The 13,874-nt window shown below is 37.1% G+C and overlaps 1 protein-coding gene across 1 annotated transcript in view; it reads left to right on the top strand.

Annotated features, from left to right (window-relative positions):
• The window catches only part of LOC105033438 (probable E3 ubiquitin ligase SUD1), a 12,132-nt gene extending 7,107 nt beyond the window's left edge, over positions 1 to 5,025 (top strand). Inside the window, exons 3-9 of the mRNA XM_010908253.4 lie at positions 1 to 360; positions 445 to 656; positions 782 to 1,156; positions 3,240 to 3,397; positions 3,495 to 3,658; positions 3,757 to 3,903; positions 4,118 to 5,025. The exon at positions 1 to 360 is cut by the window's left edge and continues 420 nt beyond it. Of these exons, the coding sequence (XP_010906555.3) occupies positions 1 to 360; positions 445 to 656; positions 782 to 1,156; positions 3,240 to 3,397; positions 3,495 to 3,658; positions 3,757 to 3,903; positions 4,118 to 4,642 (1,941 nt within the window). The 3' untranslated portion in view covers positions 4,643 to 5,025. The remainder of the gene's footprint in view (positions 361 to 444; positions 657 to 781; positions 1,157 to 3,239; positions 3,398 to 3,494; positions 3,659 to 3,756; positions 3,904 to 4,117) is intronic.
• Positions 5,026 to 13,874: the final 8,849 nt, after the last annotated feature.

Raw genomic sequence — 13,874 nt, 5'->3', positions numbered from 1 at the left:
TACCTTGGGCTCCTCGCTTTGATTCGATACACTAAGGGTGAGCACCTGATTATTGGGAGGCTTTATGGGATAGCTACAATAGCAGAAGCAATCCCTTCTCTTTTCAGACAGTTTGTGGGAGCAATGAGACATCTGATGACTATGGTTAAGGTTGCTTTTCTTCTGGTGATTGAACTTGGGGTCTTTCCATTAATGTGTGGGTGGTGGCTTGATGTGTGTACTTTAAGGATTCTGGGTGCAACAATTTCTCAAAGAGTGGAGTTCTTTTCAATGTCACCATTAGCAAGCTGTTTGGTCCACTGGCTTGTTGGAATTATTTACATGCTTCAGATAAGCATTTTTGTTAGCCTTCTTCGAGGGGTATGGTTTAGTTTTTGATGCTATTTTTTAATGTATTGTTATGGTCCCCTTTTTCCCTCATTCTTATACAGTTGTAATTGATAGGTATTGAGAAATGGGGTTCTATATTTTCTCCGGGATCCGGCAGATCCTAATTACAATCCATTTCGTGATTTAATTGATGACCCTGTGCATAAACATGCCCGCCGAGTTTTGCTTTCTGTTGCTGTTTACGGAAGTTTGATTGTGATGCTAGTCTTCTTACCGGTCAAACTTGCTATGCAATTAGCACCTTCCATGTTTCCATTGGACATCACGTAAGTATGTTATTTTATTTATTCAAAAGCCAGGGAACAGTTCCTTTGCTTGTTTCTTTTTAATTTGTAATGATTTTTTTTTGTAGTCTTTTCTCTCATTCTGTTAGTATTTTATACAAATGCAGTGTTTTTGACCCTTTTACCGAGATTCCTGCGGATGTGCTTCTGTTCCAAATCGGCATTCCGTTTGCGATTGAGCATTTCAAACCTCGAGCGACAATTAAATCCATTTTACATCATTGGTTCACAGCAGTTGGCTGGGCTCTTGGCTTAACCGATTTCCTACTACCTAGACCTGAGGAAAATGGTGGGCAGGAAATTGGGAATGGAGAACTAGTTAGACGGGGTAGAATACATGATGCATATCAAGGTGGAGTTGAGCAGCCTGACCAGCATTTGGCACCATTACTTGCTGCCAATGATCATAACAGGAGGGTTCATCCTATTGGACATGCTGATGCTGCTGAAGATTCTGATATAGATGATCAGACAGATTCTGAGTAAGCATTTGTAAACAGTTTGATATGCACATGTTTACACACATCTGGGCACCAAATCGTTTATAAATTCTTATACCACTCATGCTTGTAGTGGGGGGTCCATGTATAGAAAAAATTAAACATGAAGCTAGACTGGAAACTAATACACCTGAGATGTATCAGTTACATGTTAATAATATAATATAAAATGAAATAATGAATATTAACTTGGAGACCTATTACGTGGTATCAAATGATCATTAAGTGAATGATTTTTATACAGTAAAATAAAAGGTTCATTTTGATCTATGGCTGTGAACTAACCAAACCACTTGAATTTTGGTCTACCATCTACATGTATTTTCAAATATTTAGAGCTTGATGGATCATATTAAGTTGATTGGCTTACCATCTGTTTAGGTGCAGGAAACAAATGAACTATCAAAATCCTTATGCCTTGGAATTATTAAAGCCATCCTTGTGTGCTTGCAGATGTGTGTGTGCGCGCACGCGCGTGCATGTGCATGTGCATGTAAATGTCTAATTATATCTACAGATGATTCTTATTTTGGAGGGACATCGGAGCATTAAGTTGCGGGCATGGGAGGAAGAGCAAAGTTTAAAGAGGTGCAACATTTTTGTTGCATTTAGGCTGGAAAAATATGGAACCCATGTATAAAGTTTGTGATATAGATCAAATACTCATCCAAAGAATGAAAGAGATTACTGGACAGCAAACCAAAAAATAATTACAGTACTATGCTCATATGTGAGTAGATATTGGCAAATTAACTTTTTGCTTTTTAGGAAGGCCTAACAAGTATAGACGTGACAGAATTCCTGTACTGTGCACTAGTTATATGTTTTCTTTGTTCATCATTTTCTTTTTAGGGTGGTGTGCAGAAAATACTTTCATCTCAAGTAAATTCGACAAGATTTTTCTTGCATAAGCCATTTTCTGTTGCTCCACTTTATCCTGAATGTATATGTACATTATCAACTTTTTAATGGTTCCATGGACTTTGGCAGGATTCTAGCCAGATGTTTTTTTTTTCATATCATATGAGGCTTTGTCATGTAATATGCTGCTCCAAATTTATATGTATTGTAGGTGATGCCTGCATTAGTACCTAAAATGAGTTTTCAGAACCTTTTCGCCTTCTTGCTTACGAGTGGTCTCCAACCTTTCAGGAGAGAATGATAGGCATTGTGTCACTGATAAGTTGCTATAAATGAGCATGTGCTAAATCTCTGGAAGTATGATTTGAAGCTGCTAGAGATCCTGCTTGTCTCCTTGGGTCCTCATTTTTGACTTTAGCAGGACATTGAAACTTCAGTTAGGAGATAACTGAGTTCCTGCAGACCTTTTTAGATCAATTTATTGTGTTATCATGTTTAGTGTTGATAATGATTTCTTGGGACTGCTGTAATATCTTTGCAGCTTTCACCTTTATTTTGCTTTTTTAAATTTAACATTTAGGTTAATTAGAATTGTTTAGAAGATCTTATTGATTAACATTTGGAAAGCTTTTTAGGCATTAGTTATTACACTGCAATGTTGAATATGTTGTAGAGGATACTGTTGCTATTATTTTAAAAAGTAATAATAGTTTCTTTCCATGTACATGAAACCAAAAGCATTGAATTGACTCCTTATATGAAAAACTTGGTTATGAAAGAGACTTGGGTTGAAGAATATGGTGTGAGCAATTGCAACTACTAAAACACAATTAGACTGGATTAAATCGATAATGTTACATCATAACTGTTATTAATAAGTTGAGTTGAACATAATTATATGATTAAGTAGATAACTGAATGCTCCAATTTCAACAAATCAAACACAATTAAACTGGATTAGATCAGAATAATGTTACATCATAACTGCCATTAGTAAGTTGGGTTGAACGGAATTATATGATGAAATGTATGATTGAATGTTGCTTACTGCAGGTGTTTTATCTTCTGGTTCTTGTAAATTCTATCATCTGTAGATTTTATGCATCTTTTATTGGTTTATCATTTTCAATTTCTTGTGAAGACAGTGGATTTAGATTATTGCCTTGCCATCTAAGCAGACAATCATTTATTCATTTCTCGGCAGGTATGGTTTTGTACTCCGTATTGTGTTATTGCTGGTGTTAGCATGGATGACTCTTCTGCTCTTTAACTCTGCGATGATTGTTGTGCCTATTTCACTTGGACGCATGCTGTTTAATGCTATCCCCCGCCTCCCAGTTACTCATGGTATCAAGTGCAATGGTAATACTTATGTTTAAGAAAAATATCTAAGCAATATTTTATCACTGGTTAGTTTTTAATCATGGGGAATCAACGTGTTGATTGCTTATCTTTTCAGATCTATTTGCATTCAGCATTGGGTGTTACATCATCTGGGCTGTTGTAGCTGGAACCAGATACTCGATTGAATATATTAAAGCCCGGCGAGTACATGTTCTGGTATCACAGATTTGGAGGTGGTGTGTTATGGTCCTCAAGTGTTCTGCCCTTCTTTCTATATGGGTAAGTGTATAATATCATGCAGGCCAACGATTTAGAATTGTCTCAATATTCTCTCTCTTCCTTCTTTTTTTTTTAATTCCCTTTGTTATCGTTTTCAGATTTTTGTTATCCCTGTGCTGATTGGCCTTCTTTTCGAGCTTCTGGTGATTGTACCAATGAGGGTGCCTGTGGATGAAAGCCCAGTCTTCCTGCTATACCAGGATTGGGCTTTGGGTCTGATATTTCTCAAGATATGGACTAGACTGGTACTCTTACTACTATCTTTATCTATTTGTTGAGTTCGCTTGGACCTGCAGCTTCGTGTTTGATGGCTCTATCATATTCCTTTTGTATTTTCTTTTTTCTCTTTTTTGGCGGGGTTGAAGGGTTGAAAGACTCAATTGAACTAAACCACTTGGGCAGAGAGATGTCATTTCTCTAGCATTTTCAGCATATTGAATGTGCTTTTTGTTGTTATAGGTCATGTTGGATCATATGGCACCATTGGTAGATGAAAGCTGGCGTAGAAAGTTTGAAAGAGTGAGAGAGGATGGGTTCTCCCGGCTGAGGGGCCTTTGGGTCCTGCGTGAGATTGTGATACCAATTGTCTCAAAGCTGTTGACTGCACTCTGCGTGCCTTATGTGTTTGCAAAGGGCATTTTCCCAGTGTTTGGCTACCCATTAATAGTGAACTCTGCTGTGTACCGGTTTGCCTGGCTGGGCTGTCTCCTTGTCACTATGATGTGCTTCTGTGCCAGACGGTTCCACATTTGGTTCACCAACCTCCACAATTCCATAAGGGATGACCGCTATCTGATAGGCCGGAGGTTGCATGACTATGGGGAGGAAACTATGAGGAAGAGAAGTGAATCAGAGATCATTCCACATAACCGAGACATTATCCCAGCCGATGCTGCTCTGATACGGCATGAACAAGAGGCAGATGGGCTCAGGCAGAGACGGCATAATCAGCGCCCTAACCACCAGCAGAGGCTGGCCATATAGCTGGAAGATTTGCCTTGAGTTTTTCCGGAGAATTTTGCTGCTGCTGTTTGAATTTGTTATTGCATGTGTAACATATCAGGTTATGATACAACCTCAACTACATGTTCCCTGTTTGAGAATTCCTGGAATTGTGTAGGAAAAGCAATTCCAATCATGTACGCATTAGGGATTTCATCCTTGTGGCTAGATAAAGGTGCTGTTTGCAAGTGTGAATAGGCTCTGCACCCAAATATTGATGTAGTTCTGTCGTGTGATGGGAGACTTTGGAGGCACCAACACATTAGCATTTAAGTGGTTTCAGCTAGGAATCTGGTCTGTTAGAACATTAAATATGAGTTATGTTTTAACTGTGTAAATGTATATAATATTTCTAGGATGATGAATGTTGCGTGTCCCTGAATTAGCTGATTTGCTATAATGCTATTGGCAAGTGTAAAAGCTTCCGGCGCAAGCCCAGGATACAGGTAACCTTTTGAGCGACTGGGAAGACCAGTTAACTTGGGCAAAACCTTCAAGAAATAAAGAAATGTGAAAATTAGATGGTCATGGTTTGTATTGTATACGACTCTGCATAAGTTTTCAAGAAAAAAAGATTTGGAAAAGAAGGTAAGGTATGGTGATAATTTATATCATAATATCATCTAAGCAATGGTAAAACAGTAACGAGTCCTGCTGTGCGCACGAATGGTTCTCTTGCCACATGGCATAAGGGGGTTGATGCAAATTTCATGATTTGTTGCCTCAAAAATCAATATTCGTGGACCTAATGAACTTAAAAGCATATGCCATTGGGAAAAAGAAATTAAACAAATGTAAGGCACATTTATATAGGAGTGAAGTCTATGCTAATGTGGGTTGTGGTTAGCAAAATCAAAATTTTGAGCGGAAAACAAAACTTTCAAATGGATTAGCAGGCTTTCTACAGCGGATTTGTGAAATTATTGTAAACTAGGGTAATTAGACGTGTCAGATTTTTCATATCAAGAGGAGAGTCTTGTTGTGACTGTATGGACTGGGGTGGCAAATTGGATCAGGTCCGATCGAATATAGATTGAGTCGATTCGAGTTGGATCAAAAAATCATCAAATCAAATTCAATCTATTTATCAAATAGATCAAAAATTGAGATATGAATCCGAACTGTCTATTAAATAAATAACTTGACCCAACTTGCTTAATTCGTTTATTAAGCGGATCAAATTATGTTAAATGAGCTAAACGGATTACACAGATTTTAATGGATTAAACAAGTTAAACATGTCTGGTTAAACAGATTAAATAAATTTTAAATAGATTAAATAAATTAAATTGGTTATCTGATTTGATTTGATCTGAATATTAAATTGATCGGACGGGGAGATGATTAGATATCTGAAATCTAAATCTAATTCAAATATTAAATAAATTAAAGAAATCGATCTGTGTATGATCCAAATCTATTTAGCTGAAACTAAAACTTGTTTATATTAGATCGAACATAAATCAGATTATTGGGTCAGATTATATTTTACCGGCCTTAGTATGGACAGAGAGCATAAAAGAGATGCATGCATTTATTTTGTCTTAAAATGAAAGCAAATGAGTTTGGTGCCAGTATTTTATTAAATAAAAAATAAAAAAAAAATGAATGAGTTAAGTGCCAATAGGGTATTTGCATGATGTTACTCACCATTCTCAAAGACCAGTTGTGCATTCAAATATTAGAGGCAAGCAATATTTGTTTGGGAGGAGACACTTAGGCAGTTATTAGATGGCCTTCATATCTATTGCCTACTAAACTTAAACTTCATCCTTTTCTTCTAGATTACTGATGATTATTGTGTTCATTGCTCTCTTTTGAGGTTATTCATATTTATAGAAAAGCTAATAGTGCAGCTTGCAGAATAGTATCTTGTCTGATCAATCATAAGTTCAACTTTATAGGATTCTATGATCCATCTTTCTAGTTCTTTATTAAATATTTTATTTGTTGATTCCCACGGATGTATTTGTGCTTATTTGGTATAATTTATCCAAGTTACCTTTAAAAAAAAAAGGGCTAACCATGCATGACATTTTTTCAGGCTTTTTTATGAAAAAATATTTTTTTAAACTAATTATCAAAATAATGCCATTTCCAAACTATTTACTAAAATACTGTTTGAAATAAAATCATCCTATAATAGAGTAACTTTCTGTGCTGACTTAGTACTCTTAAAGTCAGAACTTAAAGTCGCTCTATGGCAGGATGACTATATAGGTCACCCTACTATAGGGCGACTCTATGGGTTGCCCTACTATACGGTGACTATATGAGTCATCTTATGGTAGGACGACCTTGAAACGAGTCGGCTCGAAATCAATTAGAGTCAACTCGAGTTCTATGTCCAGAAATTAGCCTTTCTGTCTCCTCTGAGAGAGTCGGCTCGAATCTTCTTCGAGTCCACTCGCCCATGTGTCAGTGCTGTGTGCCAAGTCCAAAACGTCCCAGAGTCGACTTGAATCATTCTGGAGTCAACTCGAAATCTTCCATTCCCCCTTTCTCACTAGATTTTCATCCAAATTTGACTTTTTTTGATTCAAATGCTTTCCAAATGTCATAGAGATGAAACATTCAAAGATTTGAGATTCAAAGATTAGACATTGCATAATCATTCAAACAATAACACAAATTTCTCTCTCCCTTCAAAAAAAATTTTCAATCTCCCCCTTAATGAAATGTTGATACCATTGAAATGCAAGTTGCTCCCTCTCAAGTCATTACTCAAGTTTCTTTCTCAATGAAAGTAAGGTTGATACCGGTTAATCTTTTTATACATGAAAGTAAGTTTGATATCATAAATCATGAGTTTGATGCCATTTAACTATTATATGTCTAGTGCCATTAAATCAAATCATGAGCGTTAGTCTAATATCACACATAAATCATACATAAATAACATAAATGCTCAATTTATTTGAAGTAGTTCTTGATATTGTAATGAATCTCTGCATTCCTCTTTTTTTCTGTTAGAAGAAAATTGATCTCCAAAGATATCAGAATCCATCTAAGTTCATATATGTTATCTAAAAAATTCATTTATAATTAAACATTGCACAATATCTCAGAGATGATGGATAATTCCAAACTCCAACCATATAACCTATATCACACTCAACAATAATTTTTTATGCAACCAACAAAAATTATAGCATGTGCATCCGGATAAGAAAAACTTGTAATATTAATTTCAAAATAATACAAACCAATAGTTGATCATTATAAAGTTTGTTAACAAAAAGAAATATGTACAACTATTATAACTATCAAGAGGCGTATATGCTAAGGTAATGGAGCCTCCTTCGCATCCACCTCTCGTAGATGCATGTCACCTCTGACCGTTGTTGTGATAGCTCAGGCATGGTATCGACCGATGGGGAGGGAGGTGCTGTCGTGCTCAGCTTATCAATATGTGCCAGATGTCTACCTCAGAAAACCCTCAATCTAGCCTTGTCTCTGGCCCTCCCATGTGTAGGATCGATGTGCTGCTCATCGGGTCAATGTGACGTGTCTCCCGACTCACTCATCCTCTGTAACATAAATGCATCATCTATAAGGAGGTCAAAGTTGGAGAAGCCATGATATGAGGTATGCTGGCTATATGATGAGGAACTCGGATCATCTATTGATGGCACAGTGTGAAGTCATCTATCCTCATAGATGATTCATATAGTGTCGATAAGGCTGTCCATGACATCAGCAAGTGCTCGATCCTTTCATCTAACAGTGATCAAATGGAAGCCACTTCTTATCTATTGGTATAGCAACGTGATCCTCTGAAACTGTAAAAAGTAAATATTATTCATAAGTATAAAAATAATGATATAGCAAAATGACACAAAAAGCAAAATATATTTATCATAATATCCATCACGCTATCCGAAGGTGGAATCTCATCTCGGAGGAGGTCGAAGTTGGAGAACCCATGATATGAGGTATGCTGGGTATATGATGAGGTACTCGGATCATCTATCGATGGCACAGTGTGAAGTCATCTATCCTTAGAGATGATTCATATAGTGTCGATAAGGCTGTCCATGACATCAACAAGTACTCAATCCTTTCATCTAACAGTGATCAAATGGAAGCCACTTCTTATCCATTGGTATAGCAACGTGATCCTCTGAAACTGTAAAAAGTAAATATTATTCATAAGTATAAAAATAATGACATAGCAAAATGACACAAAAAGCAAAATATATTTATCATAATATCCATCACGCTATCCGAAGGTGAAACCTCATCTCGGACTGCTCCCTCATCAATGGCAAGATGAATCACCTAGTGATGCTCCTATATCACTCCAGATATGGATCATAATAATCCATTGTGGGGAGTATAGGTGGATCAGCGATAATCAAATCCTCCTATCGCTCCCATATGTCAATATGCTCCCGGTGCTCTCAAACCCAATCATGACGATGTCACTCTCATCGATTTAGATTGCGAAGGCCGTCATGAGCGTCACATGATGGGAGGACACCCTGATGCATTCCAAACTATTGTATCACGTGCTTCGAATAATAGATCTCCATGATGTCGAAGCAAATGAGAGGTGCACGTGTCCTTACATACTGATCCGATCGGCATACCTCAGGCAATGCGGTCAATATCTCTAGAGTGTAAGACACCCATACCATCTGATCATCGCGCTACTGGTCAAGCTGATCCTTATAATATATGACTGTGTGCGATACCGAATTGTCAGCACCAGTCAATCGAGTCCTCCACCTGTCCAAAATAAGGTCTATATGTTATTATGTGAAAACGTATAGTCATATATCATAAAAAAATTACTGCTACTGGTTACATACTTGCATCCCAATTGATCATCCTGGCCATATTGTATCCCACCAAGTGGGCCCTCAATACCAGCATCATCCTCATCTAACGGGCCATGTCCTACTGCATCATCTTCTGATACCAGCTAGTGGGATCCTATCCTGGGAAGCATCCTATCTGATCATTCGACGTGTAAATGCTCCCATACCCAAAGCTACAGCAATACCAATGGTCCAATTATCTCACGAGCATCTGGCCTAGTGATCCTATAGAGCTTGTGATACAAGAAGGCCAAAGTAGTGCTGCCCCAACTCAACTGCCCACATGTGTAGAGATCACATAGAAGGGATAAGTACAACAACTACATATGAGAACCGAACTTATCAGTGAATAGATGACCACTAATAAGGTATAGAATGAATGCTCAAGCATGCCTCTACACAGTCTCATTATCTACATCATTCGATAAATGGTAGAACGTGTCATGAAGCCAGTGAAATCTCAACGAAGATCTAGACAATATTGTCTCGGTGGTTTAATCTCAAACAACTCCTCACAGAAGTCCAACCAGATGATCTACACAGTATCGATGATGGCAGGCCTATGCACCCATAATCTAAGCAGAACAATAACATCCTACAATGTGATCGTCGTCTCCCCAATACGGAGGTGGAAAGTGTGATTCTCCTGACGCCATCGCTTTATCATGACTGTAATGAGGGCTTAATTAAGCTGTATGTCGCATACTCTGAAAATTTCAGAAAAATTAGTCATGTGACGATACTCCATGATCCTCTCATATAGCCGCAAGATGCACATCGTGGTCAAGCCTCTATATCTACAGCGTAGGGGCCCCATATCCTCCTCAAAATATATACGATCACTATGGTGTTGGGTCTAGAGATATAGCACAGTAGGATCTATCAGCCTCAGGTGCACGTCGGAGTCTAAACCAACCATGTTTGAGGCATAAAATGAAAAGACGAGCTTACGATCAAGAAATATCAAAGATGATAAAAGATACCAAAGATAATAAATTTAACATAAATAGCCAAGACTAACAACGAGATAATTTTATAATTTTTTTCAAGTATTTACACGATATAATTAAATAACCAAAATAGTTTAAAAAGAATACAAGTAATATATAAAGATAATTTGTATATCATATGAACAAATAGATAAATCAGCACTGTTGGGGGTATCTACATTGACTATGCCCCATCTCCTTGCACAATACACACCGTACAATATTTTGGCTCTTCATTGCATCCATATCATTTCAGATCCTCGATTGTGGATGCTCTTTTCTATATCATCTTGTAAATGAGTGCGATATGAATTTAGGTGCAGTCCACTTAAGTCAATAAAGAGGAATCTCGAAGGGATAGAAAGTAGGTGTATAGGACTGCTCATAATATCCAATAGTATAATAGTCGTCTATAAATTACTTTCAATCCAAATTCTCACTGATACATACAACGAACAAATGGAAGCACGGATGGTGTAGTAACTGCCACTTCCGACATATATATGTGCATGCCCCTAAGTCGACCATCTATATATAATCAGATTCATCGGGACTATAATACCTGCGTCTCAATCAAATCTCATACAAATTTGGTTGGTTATTATACTTAACCATATCATGCTCTCTAGACTTCAGCCGACGTCTATTTAACTTATATCTAATTTTATCGGTGAATATCCTGCTAGCCTTCTTCCTCCGTGCTGCTATTGCATATCTAATACTAAACCACTTTGACAAGCGTTCGAAGGAAAAATAGACAAGTACAGTAACTGGCAATGAGCGAGCCCTCTTCAACATCTTATTAAAATTTTAAATAGATTCATATTCATTATTCCATACCTATGTCCATCTGTATCATGCACCAGCGACCATTTATTCAGATTATCAAGTGGATATATTTTGAGGTATTGGAAGCAATTGAACCATATTTTCTCAATGTGTTGCATGTTTCGATTGAACTTTCAGGACTGATTTTGCTCTGCAATTTGATGAAAATGAGCTAAAAATACTACATCATGGAATCGATCGTTTAGGTTTGCCTCAATATGTCTAAGGCATAATATGTGATATCCATATGGTGCTGTCCACTCAACAGATTCATTTGAAATAGCAGCTAATATTTCTTTATGTCGGTCTGATACATGCCGATCCCTATACGGTCACGTGCCACGTAATGGTGGACACGCCATAAAAACCATGACGAACTACTATGGCTCTCGCCTTCACAAATGGTAAATGTCAGATGATAGATACTCCTATTTTCATCTCTCCCCACAATTATCATGCATGAGAGTATCCTTATATTGACCATACTGATACATTATGTTGATACTAATCTATGGGCGCAGAACTAGAAGCCCTGAATACATGGATCAAAAATCCAAAAAACATGACGAAATACCTCTGTATTTAGCTTTATCATAAAAATTTTTGCAAAATCTACCATAGTTCCCTCGTTGGCACGATAAATTATAGCTAGCTAAGGACCCAATGTATTATAGGACTCCATTCAATCTCTAAATAGCCAACTAATAATAAATTATTTAGCTATCCACATCTTTCTGTAAGATATCCTGCACTACCACGTATCACATACATAAGCTTGGTAGGCTAATATGGATATGGATATCTCTATCCTAACTGATCCTCTAATGATATCAATAATCATGCATGCATCAAGCTGTGGATGATCTCACATCGCATCTATATTCAAGCACGTATATGGCTCTTTATATATCATAATCTTCTATCACTGTATCTTGGTCCGACAGTATGCCCAGAGATACCAATTGCAACTCTCTAACCATTTACACACGATGCTCCATTTAATCCTATCTGACTCGATGACTTTGAAAGAATGGTGGGTGCGAATGACATACTATTTCATAGTATGTTGGACATGTTCTTTTGATCCAAATATCATTTTCTTTCTTAACTTTTCACTCCCACCAAAGAATGGATGTTCTGGCAATGCTCCATGGGATGTGGCCTCATCATCGTCGGATGCATTAACCAGTCCGAATTCAGGAACAAAAGGTACTTCATGTGGTGGGACATTCTCTTCCGCACTAGACTCTCCACTATAACTATCATTAGACTTCGCATCATCATCCTCATTTTCATCATCAGTAGGATAATCATAACCAATAGCAGCTTCATTTTCAAATAAAGTTATATTGATCGTTGCAATTCTCAATCCTCCAACCCAGGCATGGCATACATGCGGCTGATTAAGTGGTACAAGATCGTAAGATTCATATTCCACATGCTTCATAATAGCTGCCACATAATTAAGACTGACCCCCGCATCATCAAATAGGCATTACTCCAATATTGATATGCAACCTCTGCCCCTACCATATACTTAGAACTATCAGTTACGGATGCTGCTGGTCTACCAACCGTATATACTAGGGTGCCTCCATACTCATACCTAGCTTTATCGACCATTGGAGGTGTATCCAATAGAGAACCCCATGCCCAACTGCGCAAATGGGGTAAATATAGGTTGAGATACACTTACATGCTGTTCACCACTATCCGAAACTCCTACCACCATCAGCTCGATAAAAATTTCAACTGTCAGAAAAATCTCTGTGATGGGATACCCAAGATGGTATACATGATCTGATCATCTTCAACAGGTACAGCCAAATGCAGTCTAGCAGTATGAATCAAAAATCTGCATACTAGAAAAACTCTACAGTGATTGGGGTTCTATCCAGTACAGCATGACAAATCTGCATAAGTTCTTGATATATTACTTTACAGTTTACCATAATTATCCAGATCCTTCCACTATCATAATATACATCGTTAGCGTCGCGACTAATCCTCCTATCCCAATGGAAGATAATAGTGACAAGTTTTAGATCTATTTTTCAATAAATGTTGTGACAAGTAACTACATAAATATTTTTTTAGTAGAAGGGAGTACTTAATATCAATATTATGAATGGGATCAAATACATGTCATGAACTATTAACTAAATACATGTCACAAAGTATCAACTAGATGAGAATATGATTCAAAGAATTAAGAAAGGGAAAAAAAAAAAGAATAGGCTGAGATTTTCAAGACAACCAACACCAATCATTATGGTCCTTAACAATTATAAATAACAAGAAACCAGTAAAATACTGCATTGAAAAAACCTTTTTTTCTTCTTCATCCCTAGTAATTTTTAGGTATTGCAAGAGTATAAAGATCTAATGAGAATTATGTTAATATTACAAAATAGACAAAAGTAAATGGCTATCAGGACTGGTTCTAGTGCTTAATGTTATTTTACCTAGCCTGATCTGGATCTAATATATCAGCAAAGATATTGATATCAAGCTATCAAGCTTACAGTACCTAGAAATGGTCACATCTGTTATAAGTTATGGCCGCATTTTCAA

The sequence above is a fragment of the Elaeis guineensis genome, chromosome 1 (genome assembly GCF_000442705.2).
Source record: "Elaeis guineensis isolate ETL-2024a chromosome 1, EG11, whole genome shotgun sequence".
In the NCBI taxonomy this organism is placed as follows: domain Eukaryota; kingdom Viridiplantae; phylum Streptophyta; class Magnoliopsida; order Arecales; family Arecaceae; genus Elaeis; species Elaeis guineensis.
This window is presented reverse-complemented; position numbering and strand designations above follow the sequence as displayed.